Source organism: Cebus imitator, unplaced genomic scaffold, assembly GCF_001604975.1.
Source record: "Cebus imitator isolate Cc_AM_T3 unplaced genomic scaffold, Cebus_imitator-1.0 Scaffold177, whole genome shotgun sequence".
Taxonomy (NCBI): Eukaryota; Metazoa; Chordata; class Mammalia; order Primates; family Cebidae; genus Cebus; species Cebus imitator.
In genome coordinates this window covers 3,452,887-3,478,170 of record NW_016107492.1, presented here as the reverse complement: position 1 = coordinate 3,478,170, position 25,284 = coordinate 3,452,887, and the positions used below count along the sequence as shown (strand labels likewise).

Below are 25,284 nucleotides of genomic sequence, written 5' to 3'. Positions count from 1 at the left end.
CGGGCATTAGTATTTTTTTTTTTAAACTTCCCAGGTAATTCCATCTTACTGCTCAGTCAGAGAATCACCAATTGCTGTTAGACGTAGAGTCTTGGGAAGAGTCAGATTTAGTTTAACTTCTAGGTTTCTTGCTTGTTTGCGTGAATGGTGATGCCATCCTTTGTGAAAAAAAAAATGCTAAAGAGGAACAATTTTACTGGAGATTTTTTCTGTTGCTGCCAGTCAGTTTTGTTCATATGAAGTTCAAATACATATGAAACATATGAGAATTCAGTGGAAAGGTCTGATACAGAGATATGGATTTTGTAATCTTGTAGCAAAGTGACAGTGGAACTCATGGATTAATCCAAAGAGTGTGCAGGTTATCCAGGAAAACAACACCATGTAGAGTCCAGCAGAGGAAGAAGAGCTCAGGAGTTAACTAGCAAGGAATGGTGGTCAGAGAAGAGGCAAGGAGGTGGAAGGGAAAGGCAAGTAAGGTGTCAAAGAAACATTGAAATAGAGACTTACTCATGGGAAATATTAGAAAATGAATAAATATCCATAATTTTTTTCAGTTTAGGGAGTTAGCTACTTTCTTTTTGAGAATTCTGTGGTTTAGAAGCACCAAACTCAGATTGTTTAAAGTAATCTCTGTCTTACAGCTATACTGCAAGGTATTTTATTTGTTACATTGAGTGTCTTTTATACATAAAGAGGCTGATTTGTGTACGTGTGTGTGTGTACACTCACATGCATGTGCTTGCATGTATGGGATGTTGGAGTGATTGTATATTAAATTGTCAAAGATTCTTTTTATATGATTAGCTAGCATTGAAAGGGAGGAGTCTCTACATACATACCTCTATACACATAAGTAATTCTAGAGGGAGAAAAGAAAAGATCAATGTGACAATTTGGTAAAGGTTGGGCACTGTATTAGTCTGTTATCACGCTGCTGATAAAGACATACCTGAAACTGGGCAATTTATAAAAGAAAGAGATTTAATAGAGAACTCACAATTCCAAATAGCTAAGGAAGGCTTGCAATCATGGTACAAGGCAAGGACGAGCAAGTCATATCTTACGTGGATGGTGCAGGCAAAGAGAGAACTTGTGCAGGTAGACTCCCATTTTTAAAACCATCAGATATCATGAGACTCATTCACTATCATGAGAACAGCACAGGAAAGACCTACCCCCATGATTCGATCATCTCCTCTGGGTCCCTTCCACAACACATAGGAATTATGAGAGCTACAAGATGAGATTCGGGTGGGGACACAATCTCATCTCTTTCACTGGGGAATACCGGGGAGACAAATATGTAAGTAGTAGGCTCCCACGGATGCTAGAAGTGGCCACATTTAAACTTGTGACCATTATACATTGGAACTCCCTTCTTTCTTTGGAATTTTCCACTCCAAATACATGTTCTAGAGAATAAAATCTCAACACCCAAGCTTTAACCCAGATCAATTACACCAGAATGTATAAAACCCAGTCAGCAATTATTAGAAAAAGTTTTCAGGTAATTCCAGTGTGCAGCCAAGGTTGTGAATCCTTGTTTTCTATATTACATTGGTTCATCTGACAGTGTTTCCATAAATTTACATCAAGTGAAAGCATGTTTCTGTTTTTGCAATAACGTTTCATTACTTAGTACTCTGATAGTACCGTCAACAGTTTTACAAAAAAGCTCACCAAAAGTAGTCTTGGAGGTTGTTTAGACAGTTCAAACTGTCATGATAAAATGCTATAGACTGGTAGCTGAAACAACAGAAACTTCTTATCTCGCAGTTCTGGAAATTGGAAACCTAAGATCAGGGTGTTAGCATGGTTGTGCTCTGCTGAATGCTGCCTTCTTGGCTTGCAGATAACTGTCTTCTGGCTGGATTCCTGGACAAGCAGAGAGAGAAAGAGCAAGCTCTTTAGTGTCTCATTTTATAAAAGCCCTAATCCCATTAGGCCAGGCCCCACCCTCATGAACTTATCTAACCCTAATTACCTCCCAGAGCCCTATCTCCAAGTACCATTGCATTAGGAGTTAGGCTTTGATAGGAATAGGGTGGGGGGATATTCAAACCATAGCAGGTAAAATGCAGTTCTCTGCCATCAGCAGCTTTAAACCAGGAGAATCCTATTGGGACAAGCACTAGTTCACTGCAGTCCAGCACTTAGCCTGGAGCTGAAACAGTCTTTTGGTTTTGTATGTAATTCAGTGGTGACACTTATGTAACTGCAATAAGCATTGACAGTTTAACCAGATTCTAGTTTTACTGCTGAAAAATGCATCCATTTTGACAGATACATAAAAAAATAAGTTTGAACAGACCCAGACTTTTTAAAGAAACGTTGAGTTTAGTCTGGAGCTGCTTAGTATGTTTGGAATTGCTTCTATGTCTTGGTGAACTCAGCAGGCAAAGCAGAGTATTGCTTAAGCAAGACCATTTGGTGGTAGCATTCGTGTTGGAAGTATTGCTGAATGTTTTCAGTCTTGTATATATGTTCTCCCTGGAGGCTGATGGATATTACATTATTATTTTTTAATTCCAAGTGAATTTTAGGTCATCTCATTGTGCTCATTGCAGGTAAGTTCACAATATCTTTAATAACTTCCTATGTGCGTGCATTGAAAATTCATTCTATTCAGTTAAACCAAGGGATTATACTGCATAGTATTCAGAGTGAAAAATTCCCATTTCTAATTTTGAGACTTAAATATTACAAGGTTTTGTCTGTGAAGTATTATATTGTAATTATGGTGGCATTTGGATTTATCAGTGTGTGTAAATATGTTTATGAGGAAAGGAGGAATGAGGATAGAGGATGAGCAAAAAGGGATTCTTGTCAGACTCTTTTATCCTTGTTCAGATTAATAAGAGGCCTGTGTCGCACCTACATGATAAGTAGGACAGATAATTTCCAGGAAATATAAAGAACACTCTTCAGATCACACACCTGGCAGGAGTTCAGCAGTTAGAATACCCAGAAAGTATTATGAAGTAGAAGAAAATGAGGGATGGTATGGAAAAGTATTGGTGAGCAGTTAGAAATATAAACTCAAAGGAGGAAAAAACGATCTATATTATTTATTTATTTTTCACCTAGCATGTGGCCTGAGGCTGTGCACATCATAGGTGCTCAGGAGCTACTTGGTGAGTGAATGATTGATCCCAGAATGATCAAAGTAGACCTATGAGAATATAAAATTAGGTCAATCACAGGAAGCCTCATGGAATTCTCCGTTTAAATTTGTAAAAAAGCAATAAACAGGAGGAAACAGGATTCAAACGTAAAGTCCAAGTATGATATAAGACGCAAACCAAATCTATATGTTGCTCAACTAAGGAACATATGCTACAAAGCTCCTCCTGGTCTGAGAGCTCTTTCACTCAGATCTCTGGGCCCATCTCGTGCTGCCTTTGTCTACCACTTGATATAATATACTTGATTATTTATCTTACCTTCTGAAAAGACTCTACTACCAGCAGAGTGAAAGCGTCTTGAGTCTGCATAATGACATTATATTAGCAAATAGTCTTGAACTTCTACCTGTTAAAAGATAAAATTACAACAAATCTAGTTTTGTAGATCTTCATTGCCTTTTTTTGTGATTCTAGAATCTAGCAGCACTTTGGGCCAAAATGGTTCAGAATGTTCTGCTCTATCACATGTGCAGATTATATTTTCAGACAGAGAAAAAGAAGCTACCTATGGAAAACAGAAGTGAGGTACAGAGAAAGCCCAGTTACATGGTTGACATCTCATACATGGTTTGCACAGCTTGCTGCCTGTGATTAGCTGAAACTCAGCTATTTGCTCCTAGTTAGGTTTTTACTTTGTTTCCGGTACTGAGTTAGGTCGCAGTTAGGAACTTGTAGGGAGGCATTCTTGGACCATTTTCAATTTTATTTAACATACCAGAGAGCATGACGCTAAAGGATCTCATATCTCAGTGTTAGCCAAAAAGAATCTTTGTGCGGTTTCCTGTTAAAGCACTACTGGGGTTAACAGCAGAACCTACTCATTGGCCTTCAGTGAGGCCCTGATGTATGTAAATGTGGTGTTGTTCTTAGGGGAAGAATTTTTATTCTCCATTGTACATAGACTTTTGCCACAATGCAGTCACTTCACTTTACTTTGGGGAAGACTGAGATATATTTCTCTGAGACAAAGATGGTACTTTCTTTTAGGTACATTGGGCAATTACACATAATATTGTTAGCTAATTAATTAGTTGCACATACTGAGGTAAATATTAATTTGGCAAAGTAGTGGATTTTCAATAAGAGATAGAAGGCTAGAGAGGGAGATTCACAGGGTTTCTATTTTGTAGACTGAACATACAAATATATTTTTCAGAGAAACACCGGACTTCCTCATTGCAATAGGCAGCCTACTAACAATTAGGGCATGTGACTGAGAACCTCTTGAGGTGAATCAGAACTGGAAAAATATGTTAGATACTGTCTAGAAATGATTGTTTTCTTTAGTGAGAAAGTTCAAAGCAAAAATGAAAACTCTAGAAAAATGCAAAAGTCTCTATTTCTACAGAGTAGCCTAAGTTTAATAAAGCCCAAAAAAGAAACATAAATTTTTAAATTTTAGCCTTAAAGCAAAAACTTAATAACCTTTGTTAATCAAACAAAATGTAATTGGACTTTTTTTCATCATTTACCTAACTAGCTGTGTGCATATATGCTGTAATGCTAGAAAGCTCTTGTGTCACTTCTGGGAAGGAATAAAATAATCATCCCACTCCGCCTTTCTTACCTTGATTCATGGCTCAAATATTTCTATTCCTGGAACATTACTGCAGCTTTGGTGCTAAGAAAATTGCTGGTAGAGGAAGAATGATTCTGCAGCCCTTCATTCTTTACAATTTTTACACCATCTCATTGTCTGACTTTGCAATCTTGCCATCTAGTGTTCAAAGCTTCTCAATACCATAGTTTATAAAATGCTTCACCTCATTAAAAGCAAGACAGTAAAGTGCTAAGCAATTTACTTTAAAAACAGTGTTTGGGAACAGTCAATGTAATAAATAGATCATCAATGAAACTTTAGAGCAAATTTTTTGTTAAATCTTTCTTGTTTATCATTATTGTCTCATTTATTTACTGTATTTATTCATAAATATTTGATATCTTGTTTCTATAGACATGCAAATTATACATGACATACTCTACATATTGAAATATATGCTTACTTATTTTATATTTTATTTTTACATTCTTCTCTCTCTGTACTACCTATACCTAACAAAATTATCATTAACTCTGAAGGCAAACAAATCTGAGTCATGATGGTAGATTGAATTAGAGTGGAATCAAAAAGAAATAGTTAATTGGAATATTTAACTGCTATGCATATCCTGCCCAGGCTGTGGTTTTTTTACTACTAGTGACTGTCCTTTCGAGGGGCAGATATAGCAAGAAAAACACAGGCGACTTTGACGCACATGAAATATGGTGGTTTTTCAGAAAACAAACAAAAATGCTAGTGTATTGCTTGTCTTACCATTGAGACTATTTAAATCTGTCTTTTAAAAACAATTTTTTTGGAATTCAGTTTTAGTAATGAATGAGTTGATTGCAATTTTCAAGATGTCCTGGAAATATGATTTTTATGTCCTTTGCAAGGTTTTAAGATGATCTCTTCTATAATGTCTATCAGTTCAGAATTTTAGAAAGAAAAACGTGTATTTACTTAATTATCAAGAAGACAAAATTAGTTAGTTAAAACAAGCCCTTTCAGATAACCTCCATCGTTTTAACATCTATAAAACAGTTGACAATATGCCTGTTGCGAGAGACTCTAATGTCAAAATGGAAAACCTCAGCCCTTACCCTGAAGAAGGCAAAGTCCTATGGTCCATGAGGTTGCTGCCTACTGTTCAGACCTTAAACATTTCCACTCTGGGCTCTGGGCTTCTTAGCCTTTGTTAATTCTGCAAAGACAGGTGACTCTCTCCCACTTTAGGCTGTTTTTCCCCCTTGCTTTGGTCAGAAATGCCTTCTTCTGTCCTTACACACTCTTCAAATCTTTTCCCAAATATCATTTTCTCGGAGGAGACCTCCAAATCTTCTCTTGTTATTAGATGATATGCCATAATTTCTTTTATTTCCACTCATCTTATTTTGGAATCTCATACTTGTCTTATTAGCAGCTTAATATCTGCTGCCTCAACTAGATTACAAGTAGTGAGCAGGCTAGAATAATACCACTTATTTAAACCCCTGAGGTCCTACCCACTGTGTTTTTCATAATACCCATTAGGAGTAGATGTGCAGTAAATAAATACCTGATGAAACCAGCCTATGAGCCCAAAATTGAGAACTGAGAAGCCCGTTGTCTCAGCTCATATAATTTCGTAAAGTCGGCTCTGCTTTCATGCCACAGCTAGGATAAGAGAATATTCACTGAGGCAGGAAACCCCAGTGCCTGCATCTCAGCTTCTCAAAGCACACCTCTCTGGGGACTTGTCACTTCCTGCAGCACAACTTGAGAGTGAGGTAAAGAATTCCCTGACTTGTTCACTACCACTCTTCCCAGTTCACAGGAAGTCAACTCTCCTTTCACGTTTTTGCCTCTTCTCCCCTGAAATACAAAAACCAAACAACTTCCCTCCTCCCCCCACACAGAACTCTATTCTTCCTTTCTTTACTATGATCCGTCTTCATGGATTAACAGGAATTATAAGATACAGAAGAGAAAATATAAATTAATATTTTAGTAAGTTATCTTGCCACTCACACTCAGCAGACGAAATTAATTATTCAAGTTATGTAAGGGGCTTTAGGTGTTCATTGTTTATTTTCATGACATTGCTCTTCTTTTCTAGAAGACTCTAAGGATTCTCAGCTATCTTAGAATATTAGACAAGCAATTATGCCGAGAATCAATCATTTTCAAAATTAGCTCTGTTAAAAATGTATAGCATATCACACTAAGCTTTGAGTATCTCTGGGCAAACACCAACATCTCAAAAATGAGTCCAACATTTTGAGAGATGAGTGAGGATTTAGTAATTCATTTTGACATTGAATGCACACATACACACATCTGTAGATTTGGTATTGTTTTTGTAAATTTTATTACAGTATATTTAAGATCTAATATATTTTCATTGTTTTCTTAAGTTAACACCTTTGCTTACCATCAGATACACACACAAAAAAATGCTTGAATGTTCAAACCACACTGATGATTATTTATTTATTTTTTTATTTTATGGGTACATAGTCGGTGTATATATTTATGGGTTACATGAGATATTTTGATACATGCCTACATGTGTAATAATCACATCAGGGTAAATGGGGTATGCATCATCTCAAGCATTCATCATTTCTTTGTGTTATAAACATTCTAATTATACTCTTTTAGCTGTTTTTAAATGTATAATAGATTATTGTTGACTGTAGTCACCCTGTTGTGTTATCAAATACTAGATCTTATACATTCTACCTTACTATGTTTTGTACCCTTAACCATCCCCATTCCCACCCCCCCCACACACACACACGCACACATGCACTACCCTTCCCAGCCTCTGGTAGCCATCATTCCACTCTCACACTGATGATTCTATAGATCCTTCTAGGCCTTCTTCTCCCCACCTGTGGTGGCATCTAGTAGGCATCACATAAATGCTCTCGGAAAACTGGATCAATTCATTCAGTTGCCAGCTTAGATAGAATTCTGACTCTTGGGCTCTTGAAAAAAATAAATAGAATGGTATGAAGTTTACTCCAGAGAACATCTTCACACTTCTGTCTCCACAGCAACACAGATGTACACACGGTGGCATCACTTCTTAAGCTGTATCTCCGAGAACTTCCAGAACCAGTTATTCCTTATGCGAAGTATGAAGATTTTTTGTCATGTGCCAAACTGCTCAGCAAGGAAGAGGAAGCAGTAAGTTGATGCATTTATTTCCACATAAACTTTTGTTTGGAATTTTTGTCTTTGTTCTTAGTCTTAAGTCTGTAAATTTCCGTTGCCCTATCCCAGTGTTATTCTCGACTATCCTATGTATTGACCACACACACAACTGAAACTTTCCATATACAGCTCAAGTACCATTTCTGATTCCCTCTCTGCTTAAAAAAAAAAAGAAGAAGAAAAGAAAAAAGAATATGGCTGAATAAATTAAATCAGCACGACTTGCGACTTTACTTCCCTAAATGGTAAACGCAGTGCTATGTCAGGTCACATATCACACAAAAAGGTGACTGCTGGCCAGACAAGGCGGCTCATGCCTATAATCCCAGTACTTTGAGAGGCCAGGGTGAGTGGATTGCCTGAGGTCAGGAGTTCAAGACCAGACTGACCAATATGGTGAAACCCCGTCTCTACTAAAAATACAAAAATTAGCCAGGCATGGTGGTGCATACTCATAATCCCAGCCACTTGGGAGGCTGAAGCAGGAGAATTGCTTGAATCTGGGAGACAGGTTGCAGTGAGCAAAGATCTAGTCACTATATCCTGGGCTACAGACTGAGACTCTATCTCAAAATAAAGTGACGGCAGTGTCTCATAATCTTTTAATTGTGTTGACCAAAACCACTTCAAACAGTGGCTTCTATAGAAAATCCTACCTACTGCTGTTTCTTTAAACAGTCTTGTTAAGATATAATTTTTATACAGTATAATCACTGATTTAAAATGTACAATTCGGTGTTTTCAGTATATTCTCAGAGTTGTGCAACCATCATCAAATTCTAATTTTAGAATATTTACAATATTTTTATTGCCTCAAAATAAACCTCTTACCCTCTCTTAATCCTCCTTTGTCCCCCAGCTTTTGGCAACTACTAATTTATTTTCTGTCCCTATAGGTTTGCGTATTCTGGAGATTCCATATACATGGAATCATTCAACCCCTTTTTTGTGTGTGCACAATTGGCTTCTTTCACTGTTTTCAAGGTTTACTCATGTTGTGCCACTTATCAGTATTTCATTCCTTTTATTTCCAAACAATATTCCATTATTCATTCATTCATCAGACAGACCTTTGCTTTTTTTTTTCTTTTTTCATTATTTGGCTACTCTGAATTATGCTGTTGTGAACATCCATGTACAAAGTTTTGCATAGACCTATGTCTTTATTTCTCTTGGATATACACCTAGAAGGTAGAATTGTTGGGACATATGTAACTCTGTGTTTTTCAAAAGGGCTGCAGCATTTTAAATTCCCACCAACAATGAGTGCAGATTCTGATTTCTTCAAATCTTTTCCATCACTTGTTACCTGTCTTTTTTGTCCTAGCCATCCCAACATGAGTAAAGTCATGTCTCATTGCAGGTTGAATGGCATTTCCATAATGGCTAATGAGACTGAACATCTTTTCATGTACTTATTGGATATTAGCATATTTTCTTTGGAGAAATATCTATTCAGATTATTTCCTCATTTTTAACTGGATTATTCACCTTATTATTAACAGTATTGGGTTGTAAGAGTTTATATAGTTTAGATACATGTCCCTTATAAATATGATTTTCAAATATGTTCTCACATTCTGTGTGTTGTCTCTTTATTTTCTTAATGGTATCCTTTGAAACACAAAAGTTGTAAACTTTGGTGAAGTCAAATTTATCTATTTTTAATCAGTTGTGTTTTTGTGTCATATCTAAGAAGACTTTGCTTAATACAAGGTCACAAAGAGTTATTCCTATATTTTCTTCTAAGACTTCTATAGCTTCAGCTGTTACATTTAGATCTGTGATTCACTTTGAGTTCATTTTTGGTTTTGGTGTGAGTAAAGGAACAAACTTAATTTTTCTTCATGTGGATATGCAATTGTCCCAGCACTGTTTGTTGAAGACTATTCTTTCTCCCATTAGATTTTCTTGACTCTCATGTCAAAAACTGCTGCCTATTTTTATAAATGCAGTTTTATTCCATTTGCTATCTAATACTGATTGTGGCTGCTTTTGTACTATAACAGAACAGTTGAGTGGTTGCAAACAGTGATCATTTGTCCCATAAATCTTAAAATATTTACTATCTGGACCTTTATGGGGAGAAGAAGAAAGCAAATTACATTATCCATTGGCTTTTCTGGTATCATTTACATATTAGGGGAAGTCATACAATGAGAAGAGCCAAATAAATTAGTTCTTTGTGAACTTTCCAGAAAGATCACTTTTTCCAATCATATTCTCTCCCCAAATGATGTATCCTAAGCATGACCAGCTCTGAGAGACTTTTATTTGTCAATAGATGTGTTTGTCTATGTTCTGCACATGCTAAAAATTGCAAGGATCCTTATTACATCGCTTAATTTTTTTCAAATAATCTTATTGATAAACGAGCTTATCTTCTCTTTTCAGGCGATTGCAAGCAAAATGCCTGCATTTTATCATTTAAAATGATATCATTTAAAAATGATATCATTTAAAAATGTTTATCATTTAAAAATGATAAACAACTTCACTTAAATCTGTCTCCCCACAAATAGTACTTATGGAGATATTTAAAATGCTTGTACATCTTTGAAAATGTTTCTAAAATATTCACTGTGATGGTGGTAAGTTTTCAGGACAAAATCTTTCATTGATAACATGTGAAACTAATGTTTTAAGAAAATCATATGGCCATTTCCCACTTGCTTTAATTCTAAGGCCAACATGTAGAAAGATAATACGTATTTTCTTTTTTGCACTCAGGGTGTTAAGGAATTAGCAAAGCAGGTGAAGAGTTTGCCAGTGGTAAATTACAACCTCCTCAAGTATATTTGCAGGTAAGAACTATCCTAAGGACAAACATAAACAAAAAAAGACATATTTAGCCTGATACTGATTTGTGTTTGACAATGAATAAAATCACTCAACTACTTTGATCCCTAGTGTTGACCTCTGTAAAACTAAAAGGTTGGAAAAGGTGATCCCAAAGACTTCTTTGAGCATTAAATTCCTTGATTCTGAAATTTGATGTTTCTGAAGTATTTCTTAAAGATATGTTCTTTTGAACTTCCATCAAGTGTTTGTACTATTCCAGGAGTGGCGTTGTTTAGGAAAAGAAGCATGCTATCTTGGCATGGGGAAGATCTGCATGGGAGCCAAGATTGTGTCATTGACTAGTTGCCTGTCTTTATGCAATTCTCTTATTCTTTCTGAGTCTCAGGGTCCTAATAGGTAAAATGGTAATGAAAACACGTATTTCATGTAGTTGTTTTAAAAATTGAATTATATTTTAAATATTAATATGTAGTAGTGTTCAATAAATGCTATTTTCTTTCCATTTCTCTCCCACCTCAGGATTTATCAAAAAGACATTTAACTGAATTCTGGTAGAAAAATAATTGTGCCTGAAAAATGTATCTCTCAGTGTATAACTCAAAGCCTGGGATGGGATATGTCATGCATTTGCTCCTGTTTAAGAAACCAAACATGCAAAATTGAAACAGAATAAACTTAAATAGAGAATGATGATTGACACTGCAAGTCACTGCAGGGCATCTTCCATGATGGCTTCCCAGTCTATTTTAAAATAGAATTCAAAGTTTTAATTCAGTAAAGTGCATCATTTATATATGTGTTTGGTGTTATGATTAGATAAGTGTTCAACGGGCTAGGAACTATGAAGTCTAAGACTAGTATCAGACATTTTGGTGGTAAGTTTCAATGTAACTGAGTAGAAATTCCAAATCCTCCCACAATAATTTTCTCTAGTGATGGCTATACTTAGAAGCAAATGGGACCTTGGGTTCCAGAATTTGAAAAAGCAAGAAATCATACCACTGACTGCTTAGACTTATTAATATGGAAGGTTATAATCCAAATATTTTGAACTAATTCAAATTATTCTAGTGTGTGAGACTACATTCTCCTTAGGTAAAAGAGAAGAAGAGATTACATTCTCCTAAAGTAAAGGGGACAAAAAAGCTTCTTTGGAACCATATTTTAAGTCTTTATCTCTGCAATAGAAAGGCCTAACTTCTCTTGAAATAATTAAGCAGACTTTCAATTTCAGGTATTTTAAATAAGAAACGCTAGTTTAACGTTTTGCCTTCAATGTTACTATGCTTTAGGCTGTGTAACAGTAATGAATGTGTGGAAATAGGCACCTTTTTAGAAAGTCATGATATAGTGGTTAAGGGTACAACCTCTGACATCATATCCTCTGGTGGGTTCAAATCTTAGCTTTGCCCCTTACTACCTCTGTCTTTGGAGAAGATCTTCCGTCTGGTACCACATGACTCTCATCTGTAAAACAGAGACAATAATGGTACCTATCTCAGAGACATGCTTTTAGAATTTAATAACTTAGCACCATGACTGACACATAATAGTACTATATAAATATGTTATTTTGATGTTTCATTATTTACTTTCTATCTCATCAGTACAGTTAGCAAGCCATGCAGTAAGAGAAGCTCTTGTATAAATAAAGAGGAGGTGGGGAATGAAGAAATGCTGAAAGATTATGAAAACAATCTCTCCTATTTTATGCCCCTTATTTTTTAGCACCTAATAAATTGAAACATTTTGCCTTTGCAATTTTTTATATCATTAGAAATGATGTTTTAATTTCTACTGTATTTTATCTCATTTCTTAAGTACTATAAATTTGGAGCCCGCAAATGCTCTACAAAGAGGGTTAATTCCTTCTGTCTAAAATAAGGCATTCTACCAGCTGATCTTATCTACAGTTCTCTCATTGAATATAGATATAAATTATCACTTGATTGAGGGATTGGAAGGGAATCCACATTGTTGACTCTCAACTCCGTATTAGCATTGTCCAAACATACCTGTTCCTTTGATTGACAGAAGAAACCAAACCAGGCCAGGCCAAAACAGATAGTTGATATAATATATAAAGTTTGATCTTTCCTAATTTGCAGTATATTTTTCCTGTGTTTGAGTGAGAGATGTGTGAGCATCCACATAATTCTGTCTCCATAGTCATCTTTGAACCTACTCCAGCTTGTAAATTTTCTAATGATCGATTATTCTTCCACTGGCAAATTTGATGCCATTGTGTTTTGATCATATGCTTACACTCCGTAGGTTCTTGGATGAAGTACAGTCATATTCGGGAATTAACAAAATGAGTGTGCAGAACTTGGCAACTGTCTTTGGTCCTAATATCCTGCGTCCCAAAGTGGAAGATCCTTTGACTATCATGGAGGGTAAGTAAATGATCATCTTACACCCTCATCAAAAGAAGAAGCAATTATCTCTTGGTTGGCCAGAATCTACTCACCTCTGAGCAAACCAAGGTAATAAGTGAATATATGGTAACTCCATTTATTAAATGAAGTTCTTTAAATGTGAAATCTTCCTTTTGAGAGTCAGATATATTTTTTGTTTGAATTTACTAAATATAAAATGTACTAAATCACTCTTCATTAGCTTCACAAAAATAAATGAAACCTTCATAAATCGTATGTAAAGTATTATTCCAGGCTGAAAAAAAGAAAACTACTTCACTTGGTGAGTTCAATATAATTTTCAGATAATTCAAAAAGTTATTATTTTCAGTTAGCATACATTTTTATTAATTTTGATTTTATTTGACTGACTTAAAGATGGAAAAATGGTCTTTTATAAAGCAATGCTGCTTGTTTATTTGTAGGTTAAAACACGAAGGAATTTCTGTTGTTCAAATTACAAAGTGTCTCAATTATTTTCTGCAATGAACTAAACTGCACCTTCCTTTTCTTTCCAGCAGGCCTAGGTGCTCTGTGTCATTAATAGCACCATTGTTTGCTGCAAACAAGACTAACTGATGATTTCAAATTTTAATAGGAAAAGGGGAAGCGGAAGCAAAAATTATTTTTAGATTCACCCTGGGTTTTTTTAGTTTAGAACAAAATATCCCCCTCAGTCTCTTGGATTTTACTACCTGATACTGCTCCTTTCTTTAAAATTCCACTATTTCCAGTTCTTTAGACATGCTTTTGCATGTCCGCCTACATCACTTCAGTTTAATTTCCTTTGTTAAATACCAAGGGCAATATAAATTGAACATCAGATTTTTGGCAAGAGATAGTTCAGAAAACTTAATTTCTATCTGAAGAGTTTAGCAGGCATTAGAAAATATGAAATTTAAAGCTACAAGAAGCTTAGAGATACATTAGTCCATTGTTTTTTGAAATCTTTATTATAAATTAAAATGCATACAATACAGAAAACCACCACACATATGCACACACATACACACACATCTTAATTAATTATATAAAACAAATAACTATCTAGGTTAAAAAAAAAAAGTAGAACTTTTCCAGGCATCCCCAAAACACTTCCTTGTGCTGTGACCCAATCCCAGCGTCTGTCATCTTACTATCCAAATTTTGATATCAATTTCTTTGTGTTTCTTTGTAGTTTTATCTCCCAAATGAACTTCCAAGACATTGTATTTAAGTTTCCTATTCCTTTACTTGATATCTTTTTAGAATTTTTAATATACAGAATCCCCTATAACATGCCATTTGAAAAATCATGTTATTTCACTTATAGGGTTTCCTATAATCTGAATTTGTTGATTCATGGATTTGTTGATTCATGGTGCAATGTGATATATAAATATTTCTCTGCCCTCTGCATTTTCTGCAAGTTAGGATATGGATCAAATTCATGTTTGATCTGCGTGACCTTTGATTGTGTTGTGTCCTTATCAGGAGACACATAATGTCTCCTTATCTCTCTTTTTGCAAACTTACAAAATTCCTAAAACAATTAATTGGCAGGAAGCTGAAATGCTGATATTGTAATTATGTGGTTTTTTTTCAACTTTTAATATGGTAAAACACATTTAACATAAAATGTATCATCTTAACCATTTTAAGTTCACAGGTCAGTAGTATTCAGTACATTCATATTGTCTTGCGGACATCACCGCCATCCATCTCCAGAGCTCTTTTTATATTGCAAAACTGAAACTCCCCATCCATTAAACACAAGCTCCTTTTGTCCTCTCCCCCAGGCCCTGGTAACTACCCATCTGCTTTCAGTTTCTATGAATTTGCCTACTCTAGGTACCTCATATACCCATTATCATACTGTATTTGTCTTGTTTTGACTGGCTTATTACACTTAGCATAATGTCCTCAAGCTTCATCCATGAGGCAACATTTTAATTTTTAAGTTAATAATTGGAATGCTTTTCAAAAAATTCCTTCTCATCTACTGCTTAGGAACCCAATGGTAACTTTTTAAAAGGCAACATAAACACTGCTTGGGTCTTTCCCTTTACTTACCAATTTTTAAAGCACATAATCAGATATTTATCTCCTCTAAAAGTGAATTCTACTTCTTTATCTTCCTACTATACATATTATTGTGAATGTTTTAAAAATATCATTATAAACTCATGTATTAAAATCAGTTTACTTGGTCAATACATTGTAATTACCGTCCTTCATTGAATCTCAAATTTTCCCATCTTTGACCAGTGGAAGTATCTTCAAATTGTCTTCTTAGTTCTTTAAACGTGATCTTCCTAGTTTGGGGTAGCTATTTTTCTTTTTAGTATGACCAGGTTTCTCAGGCTCATGTTATATATTTTATGCCCCAAACCTGGAATCAGTCAATTTCCAAAAGTCCTGACTTCTTTTAGTAGGGAAATGATATTTCAAGGTGATCTAGATGCTTAATACCAGTGATACTCATTGCTACTGGCTTGGTTATTGTTTCTAGACTGTTTAGTGGGCAGAGCTAGTAGATATGAATGCACACTACACATGTACATAGCATATGCATAATAAACATATATACACATTTACCTATTAAAGAAAAGTGCTTCACAAGTTCACAATAGTTACAATTCAAATTAGAACTGCAGGGTTTTTATTTATTCCTTTCTCTTTACAGTTTTATTCCCTTTCTTTCAAGGAATCCTGGTTTTCAAAGACACTGAGGATAACAGAATTAGAACATCTCACAGTTAATCATTTGCTCTGTACCTCATCACACACACAGTAGTCTCAGAATAACAATACAAACACTAGTATGATTACTGCAAAATTCTTTACATGTGCTCTTTTAATCCTCCTTTTATTCTTTTAATAGTGATACTATATGTTGTCACAATATATACCTATTATACCCTATACTCTCTCCTTTTTAGTCCTCATTTAATCTTTGGTGATAGGTATATAAATCTATCCACTTAGTGTTCACTACTGGTCCTTATATTGATGTCTCTTCAGCCTAGAGATTCCCAAAATGTTCTCAAAATATACCTGGGGGCCCCTGAGATGCATTTAGGAGGTCCATGGTCTTAAAAGTATTTTCATAGTAATATGAAGGTGCTGTTGCTCTTTCACTGTGTTGACATTTGCACAGATGTCGCTAAAGCAGTGATGGATGCAGCAGCTGGCACCTTAATATGAATCAAGGCAGTGCCATCACGCCCCACTAGCACCATATTCTTCACCACCATGCATTTACAAAAGAGAGAAAAATGCCAATTTTACTTAAGAGTGTTCTTGCTGAACAGTAAAAAATATTAATTGCATTAAATACTCAATCTTGAGAACACATCTGTTTAATATTGTGGTGAAGAGGCAGCTGTCTTTATAAAGCACTTCTGCACACTGCTTCTAAAAGTAACACAATGATTGGCTCAAGGGGAAGCATTTGTGTAATGTTTGAGCAGCACTAACTGCTTTTTCTTGGAACTCCATTTTTATTTGAAAGAACATCTGACAAACTACAGTTATTCAGACTTGAGCATTTAGCACACATTCTCAAAATGAACTAAATGTTTCAGTTCAAGAAATACAGCTGTCAGAGTTTGTTGCCATTGACAAAATTTGAACTTGCATGTGAAAAATTTGTATTTAAAACCTTCGGCTTGACAGCTTCCTAAATTTCTAACCACTTTTCTGATAAGATTAATGTCAATATTAACAAATACATCTTTGATACTGTAGAAATACATGTGTCAGGATTTGGAGGATCAACATAACTCAGTGAATTTTCCAAATGGTGTGTTGTCACAAAGCCATTTGTGTATAAAGGATACCTTCGGGTTAGCTTTTCTGACTTCACAGAGCTTAATCTATTTTTTCACATCATATTAAAAAAAATGGCATCTTGCTTCCTGAGATGTCCTTGCTTTATTGCCTTTTTGATTTCCATTGGTCTTTCTTCCCTTTCTTTCATTTCTATTGTCCTAGTCCTTATCAATTGTCACCCCCATCCTAGTAGTGTCCCCTCCTTGCAGAGCCCTATTTGGAAGACAATCCTGGCTGGTCAGTGTGGAGAGATCTTAGGGGCTGTTTGTCTCTGGCTCCTTCAGATCTTGCCACTGGCCACCTTTACTGGACTAGGTACAATCTCTCCCAATTTTAGCCACTGTTCTTAAATTAAACCTTTGCATTTTCTAGTGAATATCCATGGGGATTTCTGGGGATGTTCTATTTCCAGGCCTATCAGAGCCCCCATTGCTCCCTTCTGCTTCCCTCTACAGAGACACTGATATCATGCAGGCCTTGTGGAAATGGGGATTTGTCTCCACCAGCATATATTTCGGGATTCTGGGAGATACTCTGTCAGCTAGTTTTTTTGAAAATGTTGCCCGTGAGTTTTGGCTTTGCTATTTAGTTGCTCTGTTTTTGTGTGAGGATTTCAGGATATCAAATACTGTGCTGCCATCATCTTCCTAGAATTCATTGTTTGTGTTATTGTTATTGTTTAAACTCTTGTTGCGAATCTTGTTATTTGAGGAGAAATCTTTTAAAAATTGCGTAGAGTCCTGTTGCCTCCCTTGTGGATAAGAAACCTGATACCCAAAGAGAAAAATAAATTTCTCCAAATACACCGATAATTGTGTAAAGGATAGGTACACAAGTAGACAAAGAAGTGGTTTTTTTTGTAAGCACAGGAAAAATGGAGAAGCAAACTAATCCTATCCATTATCATAATTTGTTGGGGGCCATGAGAAGGTCTTAATTCCCTGGGAGTATAGTTGTTTCATTTAGCCCAGGATCAATGAGGCCCCAGGGGAAACCAGCTCACAGCAACCAAACTTTCAGGAGACTTCACTGAGCACATAGACCACTCAGCTACATCCTGGCCCAGTTTCAACATGTGTCAGTATTTAAAGAAAAAGTGTTCTTGCATCCAAAAACAATAAAAAACAAGTTAGATGTTTGTTGCGTCTCTAGAGAAAATACGAAATCTGATTGCCTTCTTAATGCATGGAAAGTTGTGTTTTTTAACTTGTTTTATTTTATTCTATTTTAAGTTCTGGGGTTCATGTGCAGGATGTGCAGGTTTGTTATATAGGTAAACGTGTGCCATGGTGATTTGCTGTGCCTATCAACCCATCACCTAGGTATTAAGCCCAGCATCTATTAGCTATTTTTCCTGATGGCTTTCCTTCCCCCTTGCCCCCCAAAACACCAGTGTGTGTTGTTCTTCTTCCCGTGTCCATGTGTTCACATTGTTCAGCTCCCACTTATGAGGGAGAACATGTGGTGGTTGGTTTTCCGTCCCTGCATTAATTTGCTGAGGATAATGGCTTCCAGCTCCATCCATGTCCCTGCAAAGGACATGATCTTGTTCCTTTTTATGGCATGGCTGCAAAGTATTCCAAGGTGTGTATATACCACATTTTCTTTATCCAGTGTATCATTGATGGACATTTGGGTTGATTCCATGTCTTTGCTACTGTGAATAGTGCTGCAATGAACATATGTGAGCATTTATCTTTATAACAGAATTATTTATATTCCTTTGTGTTTATACCCAGTAATGGGATTGCTGGATCAAATGGTATTTTTGGTTCTAGATCCTTGAGAAATAGCCACACTGTCTTCCACAATGGTTAAACTAATTTACATTCCCATCAACAGCATAAAAGTATTCCTATTTCTGTGCTTCCTTGCCAGAACCTATTGTTTCTTGACTTTTTAATAAATCACCATTCTGACTGGCATGAGAAGACATCTCATTGGAACTTAAACAAACTTACAAGAAACAAAACACAAACAACCTCATTAAAAGTGGGCAAAAGACACGAACAGATGCTTCTCAAAAGAAGACATTTATGCAGCCAACGAACTTACTTTAAAAAACTCAACATCACTGATCATTAGAGAAATGCAAATCAAAACCACAATGAGCAAGTTGTTTTAAGGTACTCTGTTATTGTCTCCCCTGCTCTCAGAACTCTCCCAAATCCAGCCACGCAGGGTCTCTTGTCTTCCTCTGTCCTTCCTCATTCTCTGAGCCTACTCATTTTCTTACTTCCACAAATAAGCTTCTCCTCTTTCCTTGTTCATTCTCCTGATTTATATAAAATTGGACTTGGACACCATTTCTGAGAGTTGAATTTAATCTTCACAATAATAAGCTTTTAAAATGTATCTTAATTATTTTATCATTCAATAAATATTCATTAAGCAACTACTTTATGCAATGATCATCAGTAAGCCTGGGAATGCAAAGATGAATAAGGAAAAGTTTTGCCCTACAGAAACTTATTGCCTAGCCTAGTTGCAGACTTGAAGAGCTAAACATTCAATTGTAGTATGAAAAGTGTTATGTACAGGATACGTCAAAGGGCTGTGAGATCAAAAAGTAGGGAATTACGGTATTTTAGTTAGAAATCAGGGAAACCATCACAGATGATGGGACATTTAAATAACAGTTATTCCACTAGAAAAAGAAATATAGATTGGCAAGAGGAAGGATGTCTTAGTCCTCTGAGGTTACTATAACAAAACACCATAGATTAGGTAGATTAAAAAGAACAGATATTTATTACTCACAGCTCTGGAGTCTAGGAAGTCCAAGATCAAGGCACCAGCAGATAGGAATCTGGTGAGGACCCATTTCCCGGTTCACACACAACTGTTTACTTGCTGTGTCCTCACATAGCTGAAAAGATGAAGGAGCTCTCTGGGATCTCTTTTACGAGGGCACTAATCTCATTTATGAGGGCTCCACCCCCAGGGCCTAGTTACCTCCGAAAGGTATTATCTCCCAATACTGTCACACTGGGGGTTAGGATTTCAAATATGAATTTTGTTGGAGATGCAAACATTCAGTATTTAGCAGTAAGAAAGATAACACTGCATCCGAGTGAAAAATCTGGTAAGGTTGATGATATCAGGGCATATAGGAAAGACTGGTGAAAGAATTGCTGGAAAGACTTCACAATATTTTCAAGGCCTTATAGACCATTTGCATTCAGGAAGCTTCGATAACTATTGAGCAAGAGAATGCTGAAATTGTATTTTTTATTTTAGAAAAAAGCAACTCTTTTTTTTTTTTTCTTTCAAGATGGAGTCTTGCTCTGTTGCTAAGGCTGGAGTGCAGTGAGTTGATCTCAGACACTGGAACCTCCACCTCCTGGGTTCAAGTGATTCTCCTGCCTCAGCCTCCTGAGTAGCTGGGATTACAGGCACCCAGCAACACAGCAGGCTGATTTTTGTATTTTTAGTAGAAATGGGGTTTCACCATGTTGGCCAGGCTAGTCTCAAACTCCTGATCTCAAGTGATCTGTCTGTCTTGGCCTCCCAAAGTGCTGGGATTACAGGCATGAGCCACCACACCCAGTCAGAAAAGTAACTCTTATACCGAAAGGAATATAAACATTCTGTTATAAAGACACATGCATGTGCATGTTCATTGCAGCACTATTCATAATAGCAAGGACATGGAATCAACCTAAATGCCCATCAATGATAGACTAAATAAAGAAAAGGTGGTACATGCACACCATGGAATACTGTGTAGCCATAAACATGAACAAGAGCATGTCCTTTGCAGGGACATGGGTGGGCTGGAGGCCATTATCATCAGCAAATTAACATAGGAACAGAAAACCAAATGCTTCATATTCTCACTTATAGGTGGATGCTAAAAGATGAGAATACAAGGACACAGGTAGGGGAGCAACACACACTGGGACCTATCGGAGGGTGGATGATGGGAGGAAGGAGAGGATCAGGAAAAATAACTAATGGGTACTAGGCTTCATTCCTGGGCAATGAAATAATCTGTGCAACAAACCCTCATGACACAAGTTTACTTGTGTAATAAACTTGCATTTGTACCCCTGAACTTAAAAGTTTAAAAAAAGAAAAAAACTCTCTCAGCTCTGGGGATTGACTGAAGAAGAAAGGTAGTGATCAGATTACAGACAGGCATTATCTCTCACAGGCTCTGACTTCCGAGGCCAAATTTGTATTCGTGTTCATGCCTCCTAGTCATTTGCCCTGCATTTTATACATGCACAATTACCATTCAATCAAATATACTCTAAAGCTGAAGTAACCCCTGAGATACAGTAGGGGTTTGCAACATTGGCCTGATGTGAGTGAGTTTAATCCATGTGAAATGGATTTGTCCCCCACTAGCGTGTTCATTCTAATTTCAACAGTAGCCCAGAGTAAAAGCTGCACCGATGGAAAGATAATCCTTATGTATTTACTAACCCATAATGTTTATTTTTATTTTCTTATCTCATTTTAGTGGATGCTTTAGTAAATGAAACATTATTCTTGGCTGTTAACATATTATTTACAGTCAACTGACATGAATTCTGTTGAAAAACATGGAGACTGCTTTACTTAAAAAATACACTCTTTTAAAATTCTCTTTTACTTGAAAATCCTCTATACATTCCTTATCATTACTCTCCTTCTTGCTGCCATTCAAATACTGATGTAGCCATTAACGATACCCTTATTATATAAGCATAATCGTATCTATATAATACATGCATGCTTTCAAGGAAATCTTTAAAATGTGTTTTCAGCATTTTAAAAACATACTGCCAAACAATATTGCATTCTGCTTCTTATCATAATGAAGTGGAATAAGTTAAACAACTAGAAAACCAGAAAAGTACATGAAGCAGCAGTTTTTAGATATTGGACAACAGGCAATACATCTAAAACTGCTCTAAAAATTAAAGCCTATTAACATATAATAAAAATGATTCAACTGATCCCCAAATGCTTCACTCTATGCCAGAACAAAGTCTAACACATCTAGAATATATATATATATTTTTTCAAAATTCAATAACCAATTATAAAAAGTCCACAATGTCTTCCATACAATTAAAAACTACAAGACATGCAAAGAATAATAAAAACATGAGCTGTAAACAGGACATAAAATAGCTAATAGAAAAAGACCCAAATGTGATTGAGTCATTTCTGATAGCAGATGAGGATATTATTTTTATATTCTGTAAATATGTTCAAGAAGGTAGAGCAAAATGTAACATGATGAAGAGATAGATCAAAGATATTTTTAAAGAACGAAAAATCAAACACCGCATGTTCTCACTCATAGGCGGGTGTTGAACAATGAGAACACATGGACACAGGAAGGGGAGCATCGCACACTGGGGTCTGTTGTAGGGGCCAAGAGAGGGACAGTGGGGGTGGTGAGGAGGTCAGGGAGGGATAACATGGGGAGAAATGCCAGATGTAGGTGATGGGAAGATGGAGGCAGCAAACCACATTGCCATGCATGTACCTATGCAACAATCCTGCGTGATCTGCACATGTACCCAGCACCTAAAGTACAATAAAAAATAAATGAATAAATATAAGGCTTTAAAAAAAAACAAAGTCCAAATAGAATTTCTAATAATGATAATTATCACTTAACAGAATATTACACTCAAGATTAATAGCAGGTTAGATATTGGAGAAAACTGGCAAATAAATTCAGACTTATAAAGACTTTGTCTTTATAAGAGAAATTATCCGACATGAAGCACAGAGAAAAAAATACTCATTTTTTTCACAGAATTGATGAAAATTACAAACATAAATATCTCAGAAGCCGAGAATTAACATAAAGGGAGCCACACAAAAGCACATCATAATCAAAATGCTGAGAACTAATTTAAGAGAAAAGCTTAGAAGCAGACTGAGGAACAAAGGACACATTACATACAGAAGAACGAAGAGAAGCATCACAGGAGATTTCTTGTTAGAAATTATATAACCAAAAGACGTTGATCAAAATCTTTGAAGTACTGAAAAAATCTATTAACCTGGATTTCTGTGTCCAGTGAATATATTTAAATATTTTTCAAAAATAAGAAGGAGCTAAGGGCATTTTGAGAGAAACGAAATCTGTGGATAAATTCATCACTGACAGTCTTGTACTACAAGAAATGTTTAAGAGTTGTTGTGGCAGAAGGAATATGAACCAGATAGACACATATGCACAGAAATGAAGAAAGGATACTGCAAACGAATAATATGTGGATAAATATAAGAGATTTTTCTTATTATTAATCTCATTAAAATGATTTATAAAGCAAAATTAAGATAATGTACTGTGGAATACAGAATACATACAGAAATGAAATGTATGACAACTAAAGAAAATGGAAACAAACTGATGAAAGTGGACTACTGTAAGGCTGTTAATCTGTACTCAAAATGTTGCAATATTATTTAAAGGTAGACCATAATAAATATGAATATTATAAACATAGAACAACCACTAAAAAATAAAATGAAGTATTAGGTAATAAGCCAACAATAAAGATAAAATGGAATGTTATATAATAATAAATATAATTTTTAAAAAGGACAGCAAAAAATAAAAGAGGAGCAATTATCAGATGTGACAAGTAGAAAAAAATACCATGATGACAGAATTAAACTCAACCGTATCAATAATTACATTAAATCTTAATGCCTTATCTATTCCAGTCTAAAGGCAGAGATAAAATAAAAAAAAATGCAACATCCAAGTCTATACTGTATACACATCATTTAAAATAAAAATATCCAGATACATTTAAAATCTAAAAGAAAGGAAAAAGTTTTATGAAGTTTGTGTGATACAACTAAAGCAGTGCTTAGTGAAAAATTCATAAAATTATAGGCTTATATCAGAAAGAATAAAGATCTAAAATTAATTATCTAAGTTTCCATTTCAGGAAGCTGCAAAAAGAAGATCTAATTTAAAGGAAACAGAAGCAAGGAATAATAAAGATAAGAACAAAATAAAGAAAATAGAGAACAAAAACAATCTACAAAACCAGTGAAACCAAGAACTGGTTTGTTAAAAAGATCAATAAAATTGATAAATTTCTCACCATACTGTTCAGAAAAGAAACAAAGTTTTATTACTTATATCAAGTTTACCAGAAGTGGCCTACCAAAAATCTAGAGATGTTAAAATAATCAAAGGGAATATTATAAACAGCTTTTTGCCAAGAAATTGGCAAATGGAGATGAAATGTTTAAGTTCCTTAAAAGATACAAACTATCAAAGCTCACTCAAGATTAGAAAGAAAGAAACAGTCTAGTAGTGCAATTGAATTCATAGTTGATAACATCTGCACAAAAACAAAAACACCCCTAACTTAAATTTACTGAATCCTACAAAACATATAAAGAAGAAATTACACTAATTGTGTAAGAACTCTTTCAGAATAAAAAAGGTAGAGGGAATTCTTGCTGACTAATTTTATGAGGCCAGTGTTTCCCTGATATAGAAACAGATAAAGAAATTATAAGAAAAGAGAAATACAGAATAATATCCTTCATGAATGTAGACTTACAAATCCTAAACAAAACCTTAGTGGATTGACTTTACCATATAAAAAGGATAATGTATCGGGACCAGGGAGGGTTTATCCCAGGAAGACAGGTTGGTTAGCCATATAAAATCAATCAATTTAATTCACTGTGTTAATACACCACTTTAAGATACAAAAAAAAAAAAGTCATCTTGGATGCAGATAAAAAGGAAAGTTTCTTAAATTAACAAAGATTCTCTATGAAAAATTTTAAAAATATCATAGTTAACAGTAAAAGACCAAATGCTTTGCCTCTAAGATCTGGTTTAAGGTAAGTTTACCTTATCCTACCACTTCCATTGTACTGGAAATCTTAGCCAGTAATAAGAAATAAAAGGTATAAAATTGGAAAAGAAGATGTAAAACTCTCTTTATTCACAGTCAACATGAACATCTATGTAGAAAATTCTATGTAATCGACAAATAAAATAATAAGCAAATGTATCAAGATCACATAATGCAAAGTCGGTTTATAAAACTTTATTGTATTTTTTTCCCATTTATTTATTTTATTGCATTTTAGGTTTTGGGGTACATGTTAAGAACGTGCAGGATTGTTGCATAGGTACACACGTGACAGTGTGATTTGCTGCCTTCCTCCCCATCACCTACATCTGGCATCACTCCCCTTGCTATCTCTCCCCATCTCCCCACCCCCCACCATCCCTCCCCTATTTCCCCCCAACTGACCCCAATGTGTAGTGCTCCCCTCCCTGTGTCCATGTGTTCTCATTGTTCAACACCCGCCTATGAGTGAGAACATGCGG

General features: G+C 35.4%; 1 protein-coding gene across 5 annotated transcripts in view; it reads left to right on the top strand.

Moving 5' to 3' along the window:
• ARHGAP24 (Rho GTPase activating protein 24) overlaps positions 1 to 25,284 on the top strand; it is a 270,266-nt gene that overhangs the window by 230,957 nt on the left and 14,025 nt on the right. For all 5 annotated transcript variants that reach the window (XM_017545159.2, XM_017545161.2, XM_017545160.2 and 2 more), the window contains 3 exons: positions 7,770 to 7,902; positions 10,660 to 10,733; positions 13,006 to 13,127. In XM_017545159.2, coding sequence (XP_017400648.1) covers positions 7,770 to 7,902; positions 10,660 to 10,733; positions 13,006 to 13,127 — 329 coding nt within the window. The remainder of the gene's footprint in view (positions 1 to 7,769; positions 7,903 to 10,659; positions 10,734 to 13,005; positions 13,128 to 25,284) is intronic.